The sequence below is a fragment of the Sinocyclocheilus anshuiensis genome, unplaced genomic scaffold, assembly GCF_001515605.1.
Source record: "Sinocyclocheilus anshuiensis isolate Anshui unplaced genomic scaffold, SAMN03320099.WGS_v1.1 scaffold1278, whole genome shotgun sequence".
Classification (NCBI taxonomy): Eukaryota; Metazoa; Chordata; class Actinopteri; order Cypriniformes; family Cyprinidae; genus Sinocyclocheilus; species Sinocyclocheilus anshuiensis.
In genome coordinates this window covers 181,219-204,104 of record NW_015554153.1, presented here as the reverse complement: position 1 = coordinate 204,104, position 22,886 = coordinate 181,219, and the positions used below count along the sequence as shown (strand labels likewise).

Here is a 22,886-nt window from a genome sequence, read left to right as displayed (position 1 = left end):
GAAAGTGATTTTATTTATTTATTTTTGTCCCCAATCCCATCCCACCCGATTCAGCAATTTCTCATGCAAATTAAACTAATCTGGACTCGTGTTGTTTCACTAATTCCAGCATGCAATATCAAACTATAACACAACGCCATCTAAGGGTCAAACTCAGGTACTGCTTCTTTGACCCTGCATGCAGTATTTTATCCAAAGATCAATTACATAGAGAAAGGAGCTGTTTCAAGACAAATCCATATCCTAGGATCCGTGCTTTGGCCAGATCAGCATTTGTATGGTGTGAATGTGTGATTTCCTTGTATTGCTGAGTGAGTGTGTGTGTGTGTGTGTGTGTGTGTGTGTGTGTGTGTGTGTGTGTGTGTGTGTGTGTGTGAGGGCTTGGGAAAGGGACCACAGAAAAAAACTACATGTCTGTAAACGAGGGGTGCAACTTGTCACCCAAAAATGAGGACCTTTTCATCCTTTATTTTAGTGTTGAGCTTCTATCTGTGGTCCATTAAATGGAAATTCCTGCTCAAGAGATTGTTCCATTATTATGCCATATTTCCAAAACACTTCATACCTCTTGTGCAAGGGTGTTTCAGTTTGGCTTGCTGCTCCCTACACATGTTAAACAGTTCTTCTCATCTTTTTCTTTGTTTTTTTCCCCCTTTCATTTTCCAGAAGAAGCTTGTTCACGTTTTACTGGTTTTTTAACCACTGCAGCCCTGGTTTTAAGTTACTCCAGTGGACTGCACACATCACCATGTTATTAACTATACCCAACTATAAATTTTAATAAAGACAATTTCAAGGCCACTGTTTGTGTGTCTCGACAGTTTAGAGCAATAGGTCTCCTTATGATGGACTCTAAGAACAAATCTACCTTTCCTGATACACAAAAATCTGTAGCACATATTGCACATGGTGATCAGTGTTTATACATTCATAGTTTTTAGTAACATTTGTGGGTTGCATAAAAGGTTGAAGTGGATTTAAAAATGTGTGCATGTAACAAAGTACTAAGTGTTGGTGTTTGTTAGTTAATCAGTGTCGACCAACCAGAGTGAATTACTACATTTACAGTCCCCTGGAACAGTCTGCTGATAAATGTCTTGCTCAAGGGCACAAGAGGTGATAGAGGAAATTTCTAGCTCACGGTTTGAACCTAGGACGTTCAGGTTGCTATTCTACAACCACTACATTTGGTGCAAGAATCTCTATAAAAGAGTGTGCATGCTGTTTTGTGTGTTTTCATTCTCTTAAAAGATGGGAAAAAAAGTTGTGTTTTCAGAGCTGCAGCCCAGATCAATATCATTTAGGTCAGACCCCTCAAAACCAAGACCGCCGAAGTGAAACCTCTGAAACCAAAAAAGTTGGTCTTAACTGACATCATATTGCCATGACAAAGCCCTGCAGCAAAAACTACCACAGGTTTGTTCCTTCAAACCCTACAGATATGAAATAGAGTGACTACATTACTGTAATGAAACATCTTTGGACTTAAAAACGCAGCTCATTCAAGAACAAAAGGCAAAACCCTACAGCGTAGATCAATGTACTGGTCCAGACAGAAAAAACAAAACCAGATGATCAAGACTCCAGCTCTGATTTCTGTGACTGTATAAGTCTGTTTTTGTGTGAGGAATTGAATGCAGTTATCACAGGATTTTGATTCCATACAATATAGAGCAGGAGTTGGCACATGCCCAGTGAGTCATTTGATGGCATATATTCCAGTTCCGTAGACTTTGACAAAACAATTATATAAGTGTCCGGTTACCAAGGTCGTAGGGAAGAGTGAGGGATGAGAATGAAGCCTGCATGGTAAGCCAGGTTGTGGAGAACTGGGAAAGAAAAAAAAATCAGTAGCACTTTTGCTGTGATGGGAGCTCACTCCAGACCAAAGGTGCTGGTCTCCTCCACAGCAGTGAGCATCTTCTCGTAGAGCATGGAGAAGGAGGGGTAGGGAGGGAGATCCAGGCGGTTAAAGCAGGTGTGAGCCCTACACCAACATATAAAGACAATGTGGCATTAGCTGATTGATAATCAGTATGGGTTAACACATAAAAGTTACTGTAATATCCTTGTGTGAGACACTAGACATAAAAAAGCTCAGAAATACCGTGGGAGGGAGGACACTTTGCCCCATTTCTCCACACAGAATCGACGTGGGCCATTGCTGCCCCGCAGAGAGGCAAAACCCTCATAGGGAATGCTGGAAGTGCCTGTAACAAACTGGAAAAAAGCAAAGTACATGTTGACTTGGCTAATTTCAGTCAGTGAGATTCTTTTCAGTAAGAGTCTCTTATGCTCTCAAGGCTGCATTTATTTAAGTTATATTTATGGGCTTTTTGTGCCTTTTATTTTGAGAGGACAGTGGAGAGATGACAGGAAAGTATTGGGGTGGAGAGAGGGGAGCGGGATCAGCAAATGACCTCGAGGCGGGATTCGAACTCGGGTCGCTGTGAGCGCAGTTGCTCTATATGTCGACACACTAGCCACGAGGCTATCAGCGCTGACGGCTGCATTTATTTAGTAAAAAAAAAATACAGTAAAAAAAGTAATATTGTGAAATATTAGTGCAATTTAAGATAACTGTTTTCTATTTTAACATTTTAAAATGTAATTTATTCCTGTGATGGCAAAGCTGAATTTTCAGCAGCCATTACTCCAGTCTTAAGTGTCACAATGTGCTTTAGAAATCATTCTAATATGTTGAGCTCAAGAAAAAAATTCTTAAGATTATCAATGTTGAAAACAATTTCTGCTTAATATTTTTATGGAAACTGTGACAATTTTTTGGCAGGATTGTTTGCTTAGTGGAAATTTCAAAATAACAGCATTTATCTTTTAAAACATTATAAATGTCATTACTGTCACTTTTGGTAAATTGAATGCATCTTTGCTAATCAAAAGTATTAATTTTATTTGAAATGGAAATATTTTGTAACAATATGAATGTCTTTATTGTCACTCTTAATCAATTTAGCATATCCTTGCTGAATAAAAATATTAAATTATTAAAAAAAAAAAAAAAAAAAAAAAAAAAAAAAACTTCAAACTTTTGAATGGTAGTATATCAAATCCATTCTGTTTGTGAGATCTGGGTGTACCTGAAGGAGTCGTAGTCTCTGTTCGTTGTTGAAACGCTCCACTGCAGCCCAGAACCATCGAATCACTATGTGGTTATCATGGTAACCTTCAAAGACAGAGATAAAGTCACATTATGATATCCAGTTGTAATATATACATTATAATACCCTGGTGTAAAACAACACCTGAATCTCTTCCAGCAAAATACCTCCTCTGTATTCTGTATTGCTTCTCCAATCGGCTAGGTCAATCTCCGCTGTCCCAGCAATGACCAGCTCCAGCTCTCGGGCATCAAACACGGAGACGAGACGGACGTCCACCACCTGTACAGTCACATGGTCTCAGATCAACCAGAGTTAAATCATGAGTCATTAATATTCACAGACTCAGATGACATCATACCTCATAGAATCCTCTCACGAGACTCTCTGTCTGCTGGGCCACACCTCTCTCAATCCGCCACTTCACCATGCGTTCAATGTATTCTTTCTTGTTCTTGTCTGACACAGGGATGCCAGACCCACCCGGCTTCAGCTCACGCTCTGTAATCTGACATAAAGAAGCCTCCAGTTCACTCTCATATTATATCATTTCACAATAACCTTGGCTAACTAAAATAGATTTAACATGTGGTTTTAGGCTGTTGTCTGAGTTGTGGCTAGGATGTTTGCTTGTTTATTTGCGGGAATTGTTTATTGTTTTTTTACTAACTGCCTGGCGAAAACTACAATCATATCACTAAAAATGCAAATAATTTCACTTAGAAAAGTAATATATAGAAAAACAGAAAAAATATGAAAAGTATGTTTTAATGGGTTTTGTTTTTAGATTTGTTTTTGCCGTTTTGCCTTTATTATGATAGTATGGAGCAGATAGGAAGTGAAGTGGGGGCGAGGGGCTGGGATTCGATATCGGGACGCCCATAACGCAACAGCATTATATGTTGGCGCACTGCCCACTAGGCTATCAGCGCCAACTTGTTTTAATGTTTTACGGTAACTGAAATAAAGCTGAAACAAAATGAAATATAAATATTGGATGAAAAACGTAAAACCCAAAAATTGAAACAAAAAAAATAATTAATGCTAAATAGACAATAAAATGACAAAAGCACATAAAATTACTTTGAATACTACTTTGAATTTTAAAATAAAATTGAAAATATAAAAAAAATATTAATATTAATTATTAAACAATAATAATTCAGAATATGAATACTACTATTCATAATAATACATACTAACGGTCTATAAATAATACTAAAATAACACTTTCGCAGATATGTTACTCTTGTGGGGGTTTAGGGCTTTTCTAGATGTAAATGTCAAATATTTACCATCAAATTTTGAGAGATTCGCTAAATCCCAGATTAGTCCTCTAAATATACTGACGCTATCAGCCAAAACACAAACACACACCCATAAGCTGTTAATACCTGTCCAAACACCTCCTCATTGACAGTAAAGGTGAGGTCTAGCATATCCTCAATGTCATTGTCCTTCATCCACTGGAGACTCTGATGGAACTCCTCATCCAAAAACTCTAGATCACTCAAATCACATGGACTGCAGAGAGATATAAATTACATATTAAGTGACAGAATTAAACAGATGTTACATCCTCAAGTGCTTAAAACAAGTGAAGACTCACATGCGAAGAAGGCCTTTGTAGAAGGGTCGGGTGAAGAATGCATCCAACAGATACTGATGAATTAGAGCAAGCCCCAGGATGCGTCCGCTGAACCGGAACCTAAAGAAGACAAGATTATTATACCCTTTGGACATTTGCTGTAAATTCAATTCAATTCATCCATCCATTGATCGATTACCATTCATGATGGCTGTCCACAAAGGCTGACATGGGGCTGATCTGCACAGTGTAAGTGTCATTAGCTGAGTATTCAAACAGTCCATAGTATGGGTTAAAGAGCTCACGGGAGACCAGGAAGAAGAACTCTCTGGATGGACCACTATAGTCCAGCCTGAAGAAAAACAGACGGCTATATATAATGCACTGATAATGTCCAATCAACGCACAAATATATGTAATAATACTGTAATGTGGTTTAGGTTACAAAATGTAAAATGAACTAAAGGGGCATCTTCATTTAAATTACAGCTACAATTTGTATGAGATAAACACCTGTTGCAATGTAGAAACGTCACTTAAATGATCTCAATAATACCAACCCTTCTTCTCCAATAAAGCTGACGTAAAGCCTGCTTCTCTGGAGGTCTTTGCGAGAATAACACATGATCTGGTTGAAAGCGTCCTCCAGCAGGTGGGCTCTTCTAATTATTAACCTGGAAAGGTAAGTAAAACCACATCAGGACACAATAAACCAGAGAATCCAGAGAAGGACAGATTAATTTAAGCATATCAAAGTGGCTCCATATTTGGTGCTGACAGTTTACCTTGATGCACCATATTGTTAGGTCTAAAGATCTAGAACAAAGTCTAGTTGTAGAAACAACCAAGTTATTTAATGTTTACAATGCTAATTTCTTGGTAGAAAAAATGGAAACTAAAGTTGACAAAATGGACATTTATCAATATATTTGACTTATTTCAACTATTAGACTCCATTAGACAGAATTTCAGTTCTTTCAACAAACCACCGAACTGGTGGACATCAGATGCTTGTTGTTGATGGAGAATTATCGAATGTTTTTGAAGATGGAACTCACTTCACTTTTCCCGGCCCCTGCCCGTAGCCCTTGGTTTCCATTTTGCGGTAAAAGCTTCTTAGTTTGGCCTCAAAATCCCGCTTGTAGGGTGCAGGGGCTCGAGCACTGGCTCGTGGAGTTCCTGTGAGCAAGAGAAGCTGTGAATAGCTGGAATGAAAAGTGGGTTGAAACCTACCTTGGCAAATCCATCCACAATGCAAGGCTCTTCTAACAATTAAAAGCAAATATATCACAATCAGAATAACTGTTTTAAACACATGCATGATCAGGTAAACATACAGATTAGTCCACAGGGTCTTCCACTTTCATTATTTAGTTTCATTATTTAGTCTTGTAATGGAGGATACAAGGCAGGAAAAAGGGAGGAAACAGGGAATTATTTGTTAAAATGTGAGTCCGGGTCATGTGACGTCTCACCAGGGGAGCTCTGTGGGGAGGCATGACAGTAGCTGGAGAGCAGTAAGGCATTGGGCGGCACATAAGACATCACTTCCTCTTCAAACAGGCTGCAAGGAGATAGGGCCAGGTAACAGGTGTGTGTGTATTCTAACCTGAGCTAGGTGTACAAAGTCAGGCCATCATAAAATATGTACACAGCTTTTTCTTTTCTTTCTTTTTTTTACATACTATATACACTACCATTCAAAATTTTGGGTTGATTTAAGTTTTAAAGATTTTTTTTTTTTTTTTTTTCTTTTTGTTGTTGTTTTGTATTTGTTTTTTTGAAAGAAATCTCTTAGGCTCATCACGCCTGCATTTATTTGATCAAAAATACAATACTAACAGTAATATTGTGAAATATTATTACAATTTATAATAACTATTTACAATTTTAATATATTTCAAAAATATAATTTATTCCTGTTATGGCAAATCTGAATTTTCAGCATCATTACTCCAGTCTTCAGTGTCACATGATCCTTCAGAAATCATTCAAATATGCTGATTTGCTACTCAATGGAATTTTTTTTTATTATTATCATGGTTTATTAGCAAAGTAGTTGTGCTGCTTAAAATTTTGTGGAAACTTTTATACATTTTATCAGGATTCTTTGATGAAAATAATGTTTAAAAACAGCATTTGTTTAAAATAGAAATCATAATTACTTATATTTACTATAAACTCATCTCAGTGTTTTTATAATCATATTTACTGTTTCTTTTGATCAATTTAATGTGTCCTTGTTGAGTAAATGTATTTACTTCAAAAAAATCTTATACTGACCCCAAACATTTGAACGGTAGTGTCCAGTACATACACAGTCAACTAATGCATGCATATCTCAAGCAAAGGCATATGATTAGCTGTAAGTAATATGATGCAAATGCCGTGCACACTAACCTGAGCAACATAACTAGGTCTGCATCACTGGACAGACGGGCCAACCCAGTTGGCCCCTCATTGCGGATGAACTGAACCTTCTCTCTAAACCAAAAAAAACCCATGAAACATTTTAGCATTTAGCACAATCTCTTAAATGTACAGTACGAAATTCTGCACTCTGTCGACATCTGTTGTTAAAACACAAAACTGTAAGAAAATGTACCTAAGGGAGTGGTTTCTCACGAGCTCTGGCTGTCTTTCTTGCAGAATCTCAAAAATGTTGGGCTGTCTCAGAAATGCGACAATCTTCTCATTATAAGCTGTAAAAACACAGATGTGTAATGTGTTATGACATGTCAGTGTGTGCACACTTTGTAAACATGTGATTGCACACTCACCGACAGGCACCAAGTCCTGATACTGACTGTTTCTTGACGACCGGCCCTGGACAGGAGGACTCGGAGAGCGAGAGTCATCTGCTACCTGAAACATGAGAGGAGGCTTCACGATTTCAGTGTATATTCCTAATGACCAGTGTTGGGGAAAGTTACTTTTAAAAGTAATGCATTACAATGTTGAGTTATTCTCTGAAAAAGTAACTAATTATGTTACTTAGTTAGAGTTATTTTTTAAATCTGGGCAGGGTTTGCTTGCTTGTTTTTAATATAAAAAAAGTTATTTTACAAATGTAAAAGCCCTTTTCACAACAAAAGTTAAATAAATACGCCTCAGGCTGAAGGAAATGTAAATTCATGTCTGTACAGTAGAGGGCGCAGCTCAAACAAATTGCATGAGGAATATGATGCAGGAGAAGAAAGTTCAACACTATTCAGCAATAACAAAAATGAAACACAAATGTGTCATTTTTGCTTATTATGGCTGAATTGGATCATTGAAGGTCAGTAGCAAAGATCATGGTTAATAAAATGGGATTAAATACATAAATTATATTTGTCTTATTTAATATATTTAATTATTGCAGGTTTGTATAATATTCGGAGTTTGCTTTTGACTGTTTTTATTTATTTTGAGGAATACTGAATCTGTTTTTGTACAGGTAAGATGAGTAAATACATGTTCATATTTAGTCTAGAACTACAGTAAACATCATGTTCACACAGAGCACACAACGCCTCTGCACTTACTCCCGATTTCTCTCAACATGGCAACACAAGAGCTGTCAGTCAAGACATGGCAAACAAAGTAATTGGCATTGCAGTTAGTTATTTCAAAAAGTAACTCAGATATCTCCTTCTAAATTCAAAAGTAATGCGTTACTTTACTAGTTACTTGTAATCTGATTATGTAACTCGCGTTACTTGAAATTCATCACCCCCAACACTGCTTATGACAATGCCCCATTTAAGTTTTTTGAGATACAAGCAATTAATTCAGTATTATAGTTAGAGAAACTAGGTAACTAGACAGCAAATCAAAAAAAAAAAAAAAACACGTCCAGGTGCAATGAGATTTCACTTTGGGCAGGGATACCCACAACTGACAAAAGGACAAAATGCTCTTTTGTTTAGCACTTTATTTAACTCTACCATTCAAAAACTTATGGCAGTGAATGTGTATTACTGAACTCTGTACTGTATATAGAACTAGAGTTCTCACCTCTCCTGCACTGTGGCTGCGCTGGCGGGTCAGGTGCTGTCGGTGAGCCAGCAGGCCGCTGGACCGGGAGTTCTGTAAGGGCAGCCGTGGGTCAATAAATGTTGTGGCACGACAGTTATGATCCACAAAGAAGGGCTGTGATACATAAACACATAGACAGAGAGTGTGAGCAAAGAAGTGTCTGTGAAAAATCAGCAGAAGTATACAGAACGGACAGGCCGATTAGAATAAATAAGACAAGCATCTGTTCGTTGTTCCTGTCAGAGACACTAATTAAGGCATTAGGAAGCCCACCAGATGGGCCTACATGAACATCCTAAACTCAGCTTTCAGTTTCTGTCTGTACAGTTTGTCCCATCAGACTACTCATATGCAGTTCTAGAGGCCCCTAAGAAAGAACAGGTGCACAGTTCCCAAGGGAGAAAAAATACAAACACACACCTTCTCAGTGTGGTCGTGTTTCATCTCCCAGCCCCGTGGCAGCTCCAGCTGCTTGTTGGAGAACAGATTGAGGAAGTTGACAAGGTCCCGGTTGTGCTGGTACCGTTCGAAGTGTTGGACGTCCCGTCGAACTTTACTGATCATGTGCTTCAGACACGTATTACTTGTGAACATGCGATAGGCACTCTAAAGGGAAATGAAGAAAACAAATCAGAAAATTATTGTACGGCTCTTTTAATACTTGATTCTGTTTGGCCAGTCGAATCACTGAGCAATTAAATATTTTGTTATAATGGCCTGACATGGATAGCTGGCAATATGCCACTGCTACAAGTCTCATTTTATTCTACATTTTCTCTTATATCAGCACAAGTTAAATAGCAAATTAGCACCATTTTGCAACAACAGTTAGCTACCGAATGCAGGAAAAATGACCTGAGAGGAATTGAATATGAAATGTAAACATGAAATCTTTGTTAGATGGCTAGAAGCTCAGGAGTCCCCATTTAAATCAATAAGACAAAAACTGAGCTCAGAAAAACAATGTAAGAGACACAAAGACCTGAATGAGACAGAATTTAAAATAGAGGAAAACATTTTACAATGTAGCTAAAGATGTTAGCTAAAATTTATATAATATAATATAATATAATATAATATAAATTATTTGTACGGTTTTATTTATTTATTTATTGTTTGTATATGGCATGCAGAAAAAAAAGATATTGTGGCCACAAATTAAGAATTCGTTCCCACAACTTGTTAATTTGTGGCACATTCTCTTGTTTTTCCCTCACGTGTTATGTGTGGTGCTCTGTAGCTTTGTAATAATGCTGGCTATACATTATCAATGACTTAGTTTAAGGTGTGTGTGTAAAGCACTGATATCTGTGTCTCTGTGTGCTTTAGCTCACAGTATTAGAATGCAGAACAGAGAAGAAGTCTGGACTGGAGAGGAACTTTGCACCAGGAGACTGAAGCAGCAAAGCCAGACGAGAACGTGAGTTGGCTTGACCCATAAAGCCGTCCCTTCGGTATTCTACACGAGAACAGACACATCAACAAGCACAGACTGAACAAAATCCACTTATTCTACCCGGACTATGGCATTTTACATTTATCTCAGCATAGTGATCGTTTACTTTCCTAAACACCATCATCTGGAGTTCTCACTTTGATTGACAGCTTACCACCGATGGAGTGGGGCAGCAGTTCGGTCTCTTCAGAAGGAGGATCATCCACTCTTTGTTCCTCAGACCTTTCACTGGTCATTGTTCTACGAATACTCTGATACCTGCCAGAGAGACAATACAGAAATCACACTTTCAGAAAAGTATTACATTACTTTGCACAATCAAACTCCAAGTATCATTTTTTCATTCCATTCATCTTGTCACAATCATTTCTTTTCAGGGTTTCAGCTATTTTCTTTTAAGTGGACAAAAGGTTCAATGAATTTATCGCTTCTGGTTATAACAATTAAACTTCCATTTTCAGTTTAATGGCTTAAAATTTTTGCAGTGTGCAAGTATTTTTTACAAACAAATTCAAGTATTAACAGTTAACAAACTTGAATTTGATGTGAAATCCATGCTGGGAATTCTATCGCTTCACATGACCCTCTCATGAAATATCAGGATTCCTATTGAAATTACTGCATTTTGCTCGCCGAATTTTGCATACAAAGGTGAATGTGACCACACCTTTGCTGCACAGCTAGCAATTTTTGGTTTCAAAAACTTCATAAGAAGATTAATGTATGGTAAGCCTTTAAAGAATGTTCTTAGAATGTTTTAAATTGATTCACAAAAACATTAGGAGAATATTCTGTTTGCTGGGTGTCCTCTCAGCATTAAGTTAGATTTTCAGCTTTGTAATATTATATGACGTGAAAAATATAAGTTAATTATCTAACCTGCGGTTGAGTTGCTCCATCTGCAGTATGGAGCTGGAGCGGGTCAGACCCTGAGGAGCAGGTGGGCCAGTGGGTCTCTGCCATGTGGTGGTGCGGTTCACATGATCCACAAAGAAGATACGGCCATGACTGTCAATACGAGCCTCCCAGTCTGAGGAAAGAACGGTGGGAAATGAGAATGGAGAGTAGAGTGTGATGGTACCTGATTAAGTTGTCAAGCCGAAATGGCATTCAGTAATTTGGCTTACAAACAAAAACATAACACATAAGCAACGTATTTACACACACATAAAAGACACGGAAGCACATGCAGACATACAGAAACACATACACACACTCACTGGGAGGTAAGGGCTCGTCCACACGCTGGTATCGGTGGATGTCTTGTCTTACAGACGGCAGAGAATGAACACGCTGATCTCCGTTGATCTGAGGGACACCTGCAATATTTTACATACGGCATCAGGATGTATTCTAAACTCACATTTGATTCCTTTTCCATCTTAAAATGAATTGGCAAGCGAAGGGCAGCTCAATGATTCAGAGAATACCTAATTCTGATTCTGTCTCCGTAATGAAGGTCTCGGAGTCCACAGATTCTCCATCTACTGATGGCATTAACTCCTCTTCTTCTTCATCCTCCTGTGACACACCGGCTGTCGCCTCCAGGCTCCATCTTCTGGACATTGTGTCCTCAGTCACATCTTCACATTCCTCTTCCTTGTTGGCTGATGGTTCTGGTTTTGGGGCGTACCTCTCTAGCTCATTGTTTGGAACGGTTTCTTCAGCAACCTCATAAGTTGTGGGTGGGTCATCTGAAAGATCATCTCCCCCTGGGTCAATGGCTGCCTCTGCCCCCTGTTCTGCCTCCTATAAAGATCAAGTTCATAGAGAACGATTACCTTCCCCTCTCTTTGTATTTATTGGCATCAAACATTTCAGGTCGAGTGCAAGGGTCAGAAGATCCAACACTTGGGTCAATCATGTGACATTTATTATTTTGCTCTACCTAATAATTCAATCAAAAGTACATTAAAATGCTGTTCATACATACACTGTATCTATTCATAATATCATTTTTAATTTATGAATTTTGTTATTTTAGGCCATACATTTAAAAAATGAAAGAGTGGTGATTTTTATTAGTTTTTGTTTTCTATGTTTACATTTATAATTGATTTAGATTTTAGTTTTAGTAATTTAAGTACTATTTTTTATTTTTATTTCCAAAACATTTCTAATTTTGTGGAATTTTTTAAAGTATACGTTTTCATATATTATTTATAATTAATTTTTAAATGTTTTAATTATTTTTATTAATGATTTTTATTAGTTTTATAGTTTTTATTAGTTAACAATTACAACACTGTTTTAAACTAGATTTGTAAAAGGACTGGACACTTTTAAAAGATTGTGGACACTCTTAAATGTCATTGACCCACTTAAATTAATTAAGTCTTCTTTCAGTAAACCGGCAACTGACCTGAGAAGCAGACACAAGGCCCGGGCAGCAGTCAGATGCCATTGAAGAGATATCAACTTCAGTTGCCAGCTCCTCACTGGGTGCCAGCCCCTCTTCCTCCACGTCCTCCTCCTCTTCCTCTTGCCTCTCTATGAGACTGGCAGTTTCCACCTCAGGGGCCACTGAACTCGGCACGACTTCTGGCTCAGGAGCCACCTCTGCGCATATATTCAGAGTCTCTATTTCAGACTCCAGGCCAGCCTCTTCTGGAGGTTCCTCTACAGTTCTTTCAAACACAGGTTCTGTAATTGGTGGTTTTGGGGGGGTGTTTTGAGTCCTTGAAGCACCATTAAATGTAGGCAGCGTAGCCTCTGTAGCAGTGGACCTTTCCTCATCTTCATCTGAGTCAATATGCAACATAGCGCTGAGGCGCGTATGTGTGGGAAAGCTGGATCGTAGTTTGGGAGAAGCTGCCCCAAAAGGCCTGTCTCCCGGGCCCTTAGGTGCATCAATGGCATCAAGCTGCTCACTGAAAGAAACCTGGAGCAGGTCAGGTGAAGAAGGGGTTTCATCGTCCAGGGTGGTACCATACATCTCTGTGTCTGGGGAGCGAATGCTGCTCCCTTCCCCATTTCTATGGGAACCCAGGGAGCCGGTGGGGGAAGGGCCTGCTGATGGGACAGGGAGAGGATGGGGCAGCTCTTCATCATCTGAAGGGGTTCCAGGAGCTCCATTGAGGGCTGTTGCCCCCAGAATCGTCTCAGGAGAAATGTCTATGAGAAGTGGGTAAAATGATCTCAAAACCATTGAAAATTAACAGCTTAGTCAGCGTAAATGTGCATGTGATCTTACCATCTTGGCCCATGGATGTAACATCCACTTTAAAGTGCATTTGACCGCTCACATGATCAGTGGGCAAACGACGACATAGAGAGAAGCTCAGTGATTGGTTCCTGAAGCCATATAAACACACAAATTTATTTACACACATTGAGTACTGTTGTAAATTTTGGAGTTGGTAAGATTTTTTGAATGTTCTTGAAAAAAAAGTATCTTATGCTCACCAAGGCTGCATTTATTTAATCAAATACATTTAAACAATAATACTGTGAAATATAATTTCAGTTTAAAATGTTGAAAAGAGTGGTGCTGAATATTTATGTGTAAAACTTGATACATGTTTTAACTTTTTTTTTTCTCGAGCTTCTTTGATGAATAGAAAGTTCAAAAGAACAGCATGTATTCAAAACAGAAATATTTCTTAACATTATACAAATGTCTTAATTAATTCAATGCATCCTTGCTCAATAAAAATTCAGCGCTGCCATCACAGAAATAAATTACATTTTAAAATATATTAAAATAGAAAACAGCCATTTTAAATTGTAATAATTTCACAATATTACTGTTTTATTGCATTTTTATCAAATAAATGCATTCTTAGTGAGCATAAGAGATTTATTTCAAAAACATTTTAAACAATCTTCTCAACCCCAAACTTCTGTACAGTAGTGTATTACTGATCAGTTATATTGTGACTAAAAGCAGTGTTTATGTTCAGGAACATGTCTGTTTACATAAATGACACATTATAGTGTGGTGATGATCAGATGAGATGCTGCCATGATGCTCACCCTGATGCGTGTCTCTCCAGCAGCATCTGCACCGGAATGTTCAGTTGACCCAGAAAGCGTTTAATAATTGGTCGACTTTTAGCAAACTTGTCTTTAACCTCAACCACTAAGACGTCTGTCATAAGAGCCACAAAAGTGTGTTTCTAGATGGAAAAACAAAGAGAAAATCGGAAATTAAAAAAAAAAAAAAAACTCATCTTGGTCTGAACTGTTTCAGCACTTGTTTATTTGCCAGTGAATGTGTCTGTATTTTCATGCCCTGCATTAGAGAGTTTGTTTCTCTTTGTGTGTGTGTGTGTGTGTGTGTGTGTGTGTGTGTGTTTGTCACCTCTCCATGCCACACAGGATTAGTAGTGTTAGTTGTAATGCCAGATCGTCTCTCTTGGCCATGATGAGAAAATGTCGGAAAGCAACTTCTCTTGCCAGGATGAATGCTCATCTTCAAATAAGGGTCTGGATTAAAAAACATCCCCTTCTTCAGCCCCACAGCCCGGATATCTAAAACAAACAACAGTCCAATTAGCAATAAAAACAGCTTGAATAAATCTGCCAATAGGATAACAGCATTATAAAGAAGAGTATAAATCATCATTTGATCATTGCCTTCTGTCTCTTACACACAGAAAACGTACCTGATAGAGTAAAGCTGACCAATTTTCGGCTGCTGTCTGAAGCTTGCTGTCCTTCACCTTGACCGTCGACCTAGAAGATAGACTGATATGAGAGGCAACATATACCTGACCTTCTTATGTAATAAACACAGACTTACAATGATAAATAATAAGTATTTTAAGCAGGGAACAAGCTCCCATATCTATATGACTGAGTTCCCTATATCCATCCAGTGACATGATAAATGGCCTGCGCTTATGGGAACTGAGAAATGTCCGACCTTCAAACACATGTGAGGATGCAGTCAAACAGCCATTTAGCACTTAGCACCTCATGTACTGTATAACCTTTACCAATCATAGTCGCTACAGAACAGTATTTTTAAATCTTACTGACCCCAAAGTTTTGAATTTTGAGTGCAACTCATGCTGTTTTCAGCACACAAAAATAGCTCATAAAAACACACTTTATAGTGTTTTTGTGAGCTATAATGATATCAAAAGAATAATGTCTGCATACACACACATACACACTCACACTGACCGAGGCTCTGGGGTTCTTGACTGTGATGCAGGGAGTTGTGGCTCTCAGCGCACCGCTTACTCCATGATAGTACTTAAAACAGATCCTTGTCTCAGCTAGAAGAGATAACCAGAAAAGTGCCAGCATAATAAATCTGCCCATCATATTTGTAGAGTCAGCGTGATATTTTGTACCAAAAAGAACATTACACTTCTTTTTTATAACTTTAAAGGGATAGTTCACCCAAAAATGAAAATGTGATGTTTATCTGCTTACCCCCAGGGCATCCAAGATGTAGGTGACATTGTTTCTTCAGTAGAACACAAACGAAGAGTTTTAACTCAAACCGTTGCAGTCTGTCAGTCTTATAATGGAGGTGAATGGGAATCACGGGTTTGAGAGTAAAAAAAATATACACAAACAAAACCAAATTAAACCCTGCGGCTCGTGACGATACATTGATGTGTAAAGACACAAAACGATTGGTCTGTGCAAGAAACTGAACAGTATTGATATCGTTTTTTTACCTCTGATTCACGCATTGTCCGAACAAATGGACCATTGACACTCTATCTACTATCTCAATTAGGAGTGTCAATGGTCCATTTGAGAGGTAAGTGGCAGTAATGCACTTATAAGTCTGCGATCCACCATAAAGCAAGAAGAAGGAGAGTTGACTACAATGCTGGCTGTTCTGACTCACAGTCTGTAAGTACGTTTTCATATTTAAAGGATTTGCCACTGATGATTCAAACGCGAGTTTTGGGCAGTAGAGTAGCACTTGTTGTTTGTCATTTCTCCGATCACAAATGCAGACAGGGTTTTATGTTTACGCAACGCAACGCGCAAAAAGACAGTATAAGTCATTATAATCAGTAATTATGTCCCCACTGGATGCAACAAATGCCTCGTTTGTAATGGGTTTTCATGTTTTTGTCTCGTTGCTCCGGCCGGGACACAGCATCAACAGTATGGTAAGGGGCGTAACATTTCCGTCACACGCTTGAGGTATTCGGCCAATCACAAAGCACTGGATAGCTGGCCAATCACAGCACACCTCACTTTTTTAGAACGATGAGCTTTGTAAAAATCGACGCGTTTCAAAAAGGCGGGGCATAGAGGAGAAACAATAATGTACAGTACGTGGAAAATAATGTGTTTTTTTTACTTTAAACCGCATAAACACATTTCATTAAACCAAATACATGTTTGTGTGTGTTTTTTTTACTCTCAAAGCCGTGATTCCCATTCACGTCCATTATAAGACAGAATAATGGACCTTATTCTATTATTATATTGGACAGAAGAAAATCTTCGTTTTTGTTCTACTGAAGAAACAATCATCTACATCTTGGATGCCCTGGGGGTAAGCAGACAAACATCACATTTTCATTTTTGGGTGAACTATCCCTTTAAGCATTGCTAACATGTTCAGTATTTCAAGCTGAATTCTGGGCCCCAAGAATGTAAAACAAGTGAATGCAATTTCAAAAATCTTCTGTCTAACCTCCTAGTCCATTCAATATTTTATAACATCAAGGTGAAGGTCAGCTGTTGGCTGCAGTGTCACCCACCTTCGAGGAAGTATGGCCCTGCCTCCAGCCTCCAGAAAATCTGACCACACTGTGTACCGTTAACCCCACGGTTCTTGCAATCCCACATATTTGATGGACAGGTCTCATCTGGAAAAAATAAAAATAAATAAATAAAATAAATAATTGCATCTGCATTTGTGTGTGTGCATGTTTATAGCAGCTGACATTAAATCCATTCTGGACATGTCACCTGTCTATTTATTTTTATGTGGCAAATTGGTGGTACAGAGAGCAGAATAAACCCAATTAGCAAAGCAGCACCCCATAATGATGACAAATATCACTAGCAATACAGATTCAACAGTGGCAGTGTAAATTACATTACACAGCATTAGTCATCTACTAATGAACAAATGTAGGGCAGATTACATTGAAGGCATTACTGAATGTCTGCTTAGTTGTCGAAACTTAGAGCCCCTTGGGGATAAGACCCTTGCGAAGGTAAAGTTTGCTGGCCTTCAATTCAGTGGTTAGTGGCTTTGTGCCCAGATGTATCACTTTGCTCCAGTCTCATATTTTTACATGACAGTGAGGATTTGTGATCTTAATGCTTAAGGAGGAGGACTGAAGGGCACAGAGGGTGAATGGATCTGTCTCTCATAATCTAGTAAACATGACCAACAGCATGTATGGTAGAGTCCTGCTACTTTTCATTTAAATTCTACTTGTATTATATTGCATCTCTCTGTTGTAGCTGTGCTTTTGTGAGCAATTTTGAAACTTCGTATTACGCAACTTCTTATATAACTGCCTCCTTAGGATGAATTGCTTTGTTTCATTCCTACAAAATTGGATTTATTTATTTTCTACCTTAAAATTTTTTATTTGGTAATGCGCCCCAGTATGCGCCGTGTCATTAAGAAATATTGAACTCACTGTTTTGCTATTTATTGTTTCATGTTTTATTTGCACTGGTGGTGTTGTGTTTGTAGCACTTTAAGTTATATATCCTTCACTGAGTGTCACTCTCATGTGCTTGATATTAAGGACAACATTAATAGAAAGCTGCTTGTTTTGTGAGCTGTGCTTTATACATCACTACACTATTGACCGTAAACTTTAAACATTTTTTAACTGTGAAATTTCGCTAATGTGACACACCTTTAGTTATCTAGTAGACATGACAGAATTTATTTAAATTCATCCAATATGACTAGATCAAATCTATTGTAAGTCAGGTGTATAAACTCAATAACCCCAATTCTTACCTATGTGGTACATGCCAATCCAGTCTGTAGCATCCACCTCTTCCTTGATATCCCATGTGATGACCAAGTTCTGGCCCCGGCCCAGAGTGAACTCTAAAGTAGAAGCTGTGAGTGAGGATCGCCCTTGAGAACTGACCAGGTCCGTATCGCTGTTGGCTCTGGGGAGTCCAACTCCAGCCTGCTCGGCTCCACCACGCTCGGCTAAGCTCCGAAGATTCTCCGGGCTGAGCGTGTGCCGCACATTTGGGCTCCGTCTACGGCCTGCAGACTCCCGTGTGGCCAGGTGATCCCGCCCCTGAGGCGCCATGCCTGACGCCGGGCCGGAGCGGGGCCTGGACGGGAGAACTGCTGTGGCGAGAGAGGGGCGAATGGTGGCAACTGTGTGGGAGCACGTCTATGGACTGGGTGAGTTTGAGGAAAAAGCCGGAACGATGGAGAACCCTGACCTGAATCCTGGATCAGACCTGGGCTGACCTGTAATAGTCTGGACATACAGGTGAAAGACCAGATAGGCCTGTTGTCTGCTAGAGCACTTGGCTGTGGTAATGGTTATTGACCTTGACGATTCGAGAATAAGGTATTTAATTAATCTTTAACGAATCTAAAAGAGCTTAGTTATTTCCATTGATTAGTCAGTGGGATCCAGCTAGCAAGCACAATCCTTCTCGGGTCCTAAGAGAAGATCATCAACACATTCTATCTAAGAATACACAATGAAAAAAATATATATATAACTTTAATTCAGATATCACTGCACTAAGGGTCTTTAGAATCTAATGAATAGGAGTGAGGGGTAGGAAAAGATATGGGAAATGGTAAGGAAAATGACAAAGAGAGAGAGGAACAAGGAAAGAGAAAGTTCAGTAAAGAGAAAATACTCAAATACAGTTTCATGTGAACAGTTATTATATAACACTGATATGTTTCATAAGCCTTAATATCTCGATTCATTTTGAGATGTACATCACTAAAAGGTATGATAACTTGCAGTTTAGTAAGTGATATGTTTTCCCTAACCACTATAGATGATTGTTAATTCCAAAGTTATTTAGAACTATATTTAAACTATTATAGTATTCTTTAATATTTAGAATTTTATATTTTCAGTTTTCATTTTAATTGTAGTTTAAGTTTTAGTTATTTTGTTATTGCTTTGTCATTTTTATTAGTTTCTAAATATTTTTTATATAGCTTTATTTTATTTCATTTTTTTTTTGTAATTATACTACTGTACTTGAACTATAAACGTATTTATTTTATTTATTAGCCGGTGTAAGCACTTAAGTTTTTACGGTCAAGTGTTCATCTCATTTTTATATTTTATTGTAATACACCTTTATTTTCAGATTTACTTATCAATAACACTTTTATTAAAATAACAATAATTTATTAAATGATTCAAATTTCAGCCAGTGACGACTGAACTCGTCAAATATTTGTCAAAAGAACCAGTTCATAGGAGTCATCTGTTCATGATTTGAAATATACTGGTTGGTTTTGGATTCCCTGAAAAGAATCAGCTCATAAGAGTTATTTGATCATGAATCACTGGTCTACGCTGGTCACTTAGTAGTTTCGTCTGCAGTCCATGGAGAAAACTCGAGAACGGCCTGTTTCCGTCTTGTTAAACTACTCAGCGGTTAAAATGCACCATCATAAAAAATACTTGAGGTAAGCAATAATTCATTATTTCCCTTTGTTTTGTGCTGTGTCCACACATCATGTAGTATCTCTAATAATCAACTAAACTGTTTTTTCCTCCTTTATTAAAATGTGCCTCCTAAAAAAATTTGCCTCTTATGACCAATTGACAGTTCTCCAAAGGCACCTCAGGAAAATATATATAGGACTGATGGGGGGAATAGATAATAATAATTTCTTTACACTTAGCAGCATCTTTGGTTTTTTAACACATTCCAGCTCAACCATCCTTCTTCTCATTTATATCTCGAAAATCACTGACATGGACAGCTGTGAAGATTAATGTTATAAAACTTTTGAGAGTTTCCACATTTCTAAATAGTGCTACTAAATCTACTGATGGAAGGTGATTATTTCTTGTGCATTATAATGTGTCCTGCTAGAATATAATGTTTCTGCTGGTTATACAAACCACATTCCAACTCCATACTCACTAACTTCTACTGTGAACTTTTAATAATCTATTTATTCACCAATACTGACAAACATTAAACAGTATTTACATAGTGCCCCACGTAGTTACTAATGTGGATCACTAGATTGTACGTGCAATATGTGCACTTGCTTTTTGCAACATTTTAAATTAGAAGTCTTACACCGCAGATTAAGTGTACTGCATGTCTGAAAACTGCTTGAGTGAGCGTGCATGTGTGTATGAGTGCGTTACAGGAGGTGATGTCAGCACCGAGAGTTTCTGCAGTGTTTGCATGCGGATGACATCTGATCTTACAGCCCATTAAATAGTAAATGAGGTCTGTTCACCTATGCATAAATGCAGTGTTTGCTATCGCTACAGGAACCCCTCTGTGCACTAGTGGAGGTTACTGCAGTCTTTGCTTCTAGACATAACAGGCACCTTAGGAAGCTGGCACAGAGAATGGCACAGGAGCATTACTGTTCCACTCTCTATAGACCAAACACATTCAGAACAGCAGACACACAACATAAGCATGGAACTACACACTACTAACCGTTTGACACATCTTGTCAGCTTTTAAGGTGTCATCGATTAACAAACTCAAGTCTGCTACTTTCGGCTCAAAATGGATGTACCAATTTACTTTTGAATGATTGATAAATATTTTCTTCACAAACATTGTAAGTGTATAATTTGTAAGGGTTTTGGTAACCTTAGTGGTTTCTTGCAACTGTTGCAGGGGATAATTCTAGAAAAGGCAAAGAACTACAGGGGTCTTTCTCATATGTCCCGAATAATGGATAATGTAATCAAACATTCATTCTGCCACCTCCTGCTTTCCCTCACATCTCACCCATCTCTCTGCTAAATGAAAATGTGATGCAGCATTATGAATATAGAATAACTGGGGGAGTACTGCAGCATCAGTAATAAGGATATCAAAATCAGCATGCAAATTATGCAGTGACTTTCAGGGAGCTAACTTTTTAAAGGGATTTCTATAGGCATTTGTATTAATAGACAATCTTACATAAGCAGCAACTACACGGTAAGCTATATGGCACTTATTACGATATTGCAATCTTGTGGTAAGTTCATACTAATAATAAAAAAGAAAATAATAAAACTCGTGCGTTTTTTGATCGCAAAAGAAAAATCGAGATCAGCGTACTGTTGCATATGGTCGCGACTTAAGTTTGTTAGGGTTTATTTGGAATGGAAGACACTAACTAACTTGTAATATAACTATAGGCTACCTAAATGAAGCGTAGCCTATATTGTTTACTTGTATGAAAATGAACGCATATAAAGACACAGCTTAATCTCCCACCCAATTTCATTTTATCAGCCTCTTGATATTTTTTTATAATAATATTTATTTATTGGAGCATTTATTTAAACGTTGGTCTATGCTGTCGAAAAAAAAAACATTATAATAAAAAAAATAATAATAATGAATAATTTGTAATATATTTTTATTACTCAGCAGAAGCGTGTATTACGTCATATGAGTTCGATCTTCTCTCGAGCCACTAGGTGCGATCCAGCAGATTCCTCACATGAAGGTGTTTTTTTTTCATCTGCAGGTAAAACCCAGCGCACACACAAATTCCACAGAGCCGTGACGGCTTTTCTCACGACACGCATCGCATGCAGCGCTATCGGATAACGCAACGAATTTCCTTCGTCATATTCACACAACATGATCTGCAGAGAATCAGCATGCTGCATTAACATAAGCCACTATCAGCGCATATGTAGGCTATTTCTAAACCTCTGAGTCAGGCCAGCTAATGCACCGTTATTACATCTAGAAAAAGAGATACGCAAATGAAAGTCAATCACAAGATGTAACAAGGCATTAAAACTGCTGAATCATAAAACACATCTCTTTTAACATATCGGCTGCATACTACCGCACGCATCAAAACACAGTACATTGTGTAACCGCGTACCTGCGCATCAACGTGATGTGTCCATGGAAACGCCAACAAAATCCGCGGCGCAAAGGCGAATAATGTGCGTTAATAATGCTGTTTTATCGCTCTTTCCTCTTTGGATTCGTTTGGCAGCGATGCGTCGTTATATTCAAGGCCTCTTCATCCAATGTAGCGAGATTTTGTCACTTACCCAAAGCAGAAATCACGACTGAGGGGATAGTTCCCTTCTGCACAGGTTGACAGATGAGCTATCACATCCAGGATTACAGCGCGATCTACTGATTTAACGCTACTGAAGACTTGATCTCAACGCCAGTGTAATTATACCAGAAAACGGCGTTGGGGTTCCCTGTGGACGTGACCACCCGGTTCGGTCTGTCCCCGCAGCGCATGCAGCGGTGGTAATAAAGCAGTTATAAGGCGCTCCGGAGCTGGAGGCAGTGTGAGAGCGGCGGGGTGGCGACTGCTGGGGAACACATCTGTCCTGCACACACAACACAAACCTCTGTGGTTACAGCTTCACATCACACATCACAGACCTCATTATAATGCAGTTTATAAAGAATAATGCAGATATAGGCTAAAATAAATTGTTTGCTGTATAATTTGTTACTTTGTTCGTAGGTCTGTTTAGGGGAGACTGGGAGGTGATGTAATATAGTAATGATTTGATTTGTGTTTCAAGGTATAATAACACTCCCATATCTTTTTATATTTATCCACAAAATACAT

General features: G+C 38.3%; 1 protein-coding gene across 1 annotated transcript; it reads right to left on the bottom strand.

Moving 5' to 3' along the window:
- Window positions 1-682: 682 nt before the first annotated feature.
- On the bottom strand, window positions 683-22,467 carry hecw2a (HECT, C2 and WW domain containing E3 ubiquitin protein ligase 2a). The gene is made up of 30 exons (XM_016463417.1): window positions 22,170-22,467; window positions 18,096-18,868; window positions 16,867-16,974; window positions 15,314-15,408; window positions 14,791-14,860; window positions 14,487-14,656; window positions 14,159-14,301; window positions 13,377-13,477; window positions 12,546-13,297; window positions 11,614-11,932; window positions 11,404-11,502; window positions 11,063-11,213; window positions 10,338-10,441; window positions 10,062-10,186; window positions 9,148-9,333; window positions 8,707-8,841; window positions 7,488-7,572; window positions 7,313-7,409; window positions 7,108-7,191; window positions 6,183-6,271; window positions 5,766-5,886; window positions 5,268-5,381; window positions 4,907-5,059; window positions 4,729-4,827; window positions 4,514-4,643; window positions 3,481-3,627; window positions 3,287-3,401; window positions 3,099-3,184; window positions 2,108-2,220; window positions 683-1,987 (listed from the first exon to the last, which is right to left on the bottom strand). Exons 2-30 carry the CDS (start codon window positions 18,400-18,402, stop codon window positions 1,876-1,878), a joined length of 4,410 nt encoding a protein of 1,469 aa, XP_016318903.1. The 5' UTR covers window positions 18,403-18,868; window positions 22,170-22,467; the 3' UTR covers window positions 683-1,875.
- Window positions 22,468-22,886: the final 419 nt, after the last annotated feature.

Excerpts from the sequence above, each read along its gene's own strand:
- hecw2a (XM_016463417.1), bottom strand. The coding sequence starts at position 18,402 with ATGGCGCCTCAGGGGCGGGATCACCTGGCCACACGGGAGTCTGCAGGC. Across the intron at positions 7,573-8,706 it reads GCAGCCACAGTGCAGGAGAG|GTAGCAGATGACTCTCGCTC; the intron begins GTGAGAACTCTA and ends CTCATGTTTCAG. Across the intron at positions 4,828-4,906 it reads GTGGACAGCCATCATGAATG|GTTCCGGTTCAGCGGACGCA; the intron begins GTAATCGATCAA and ends TGTCTTCTTTAG.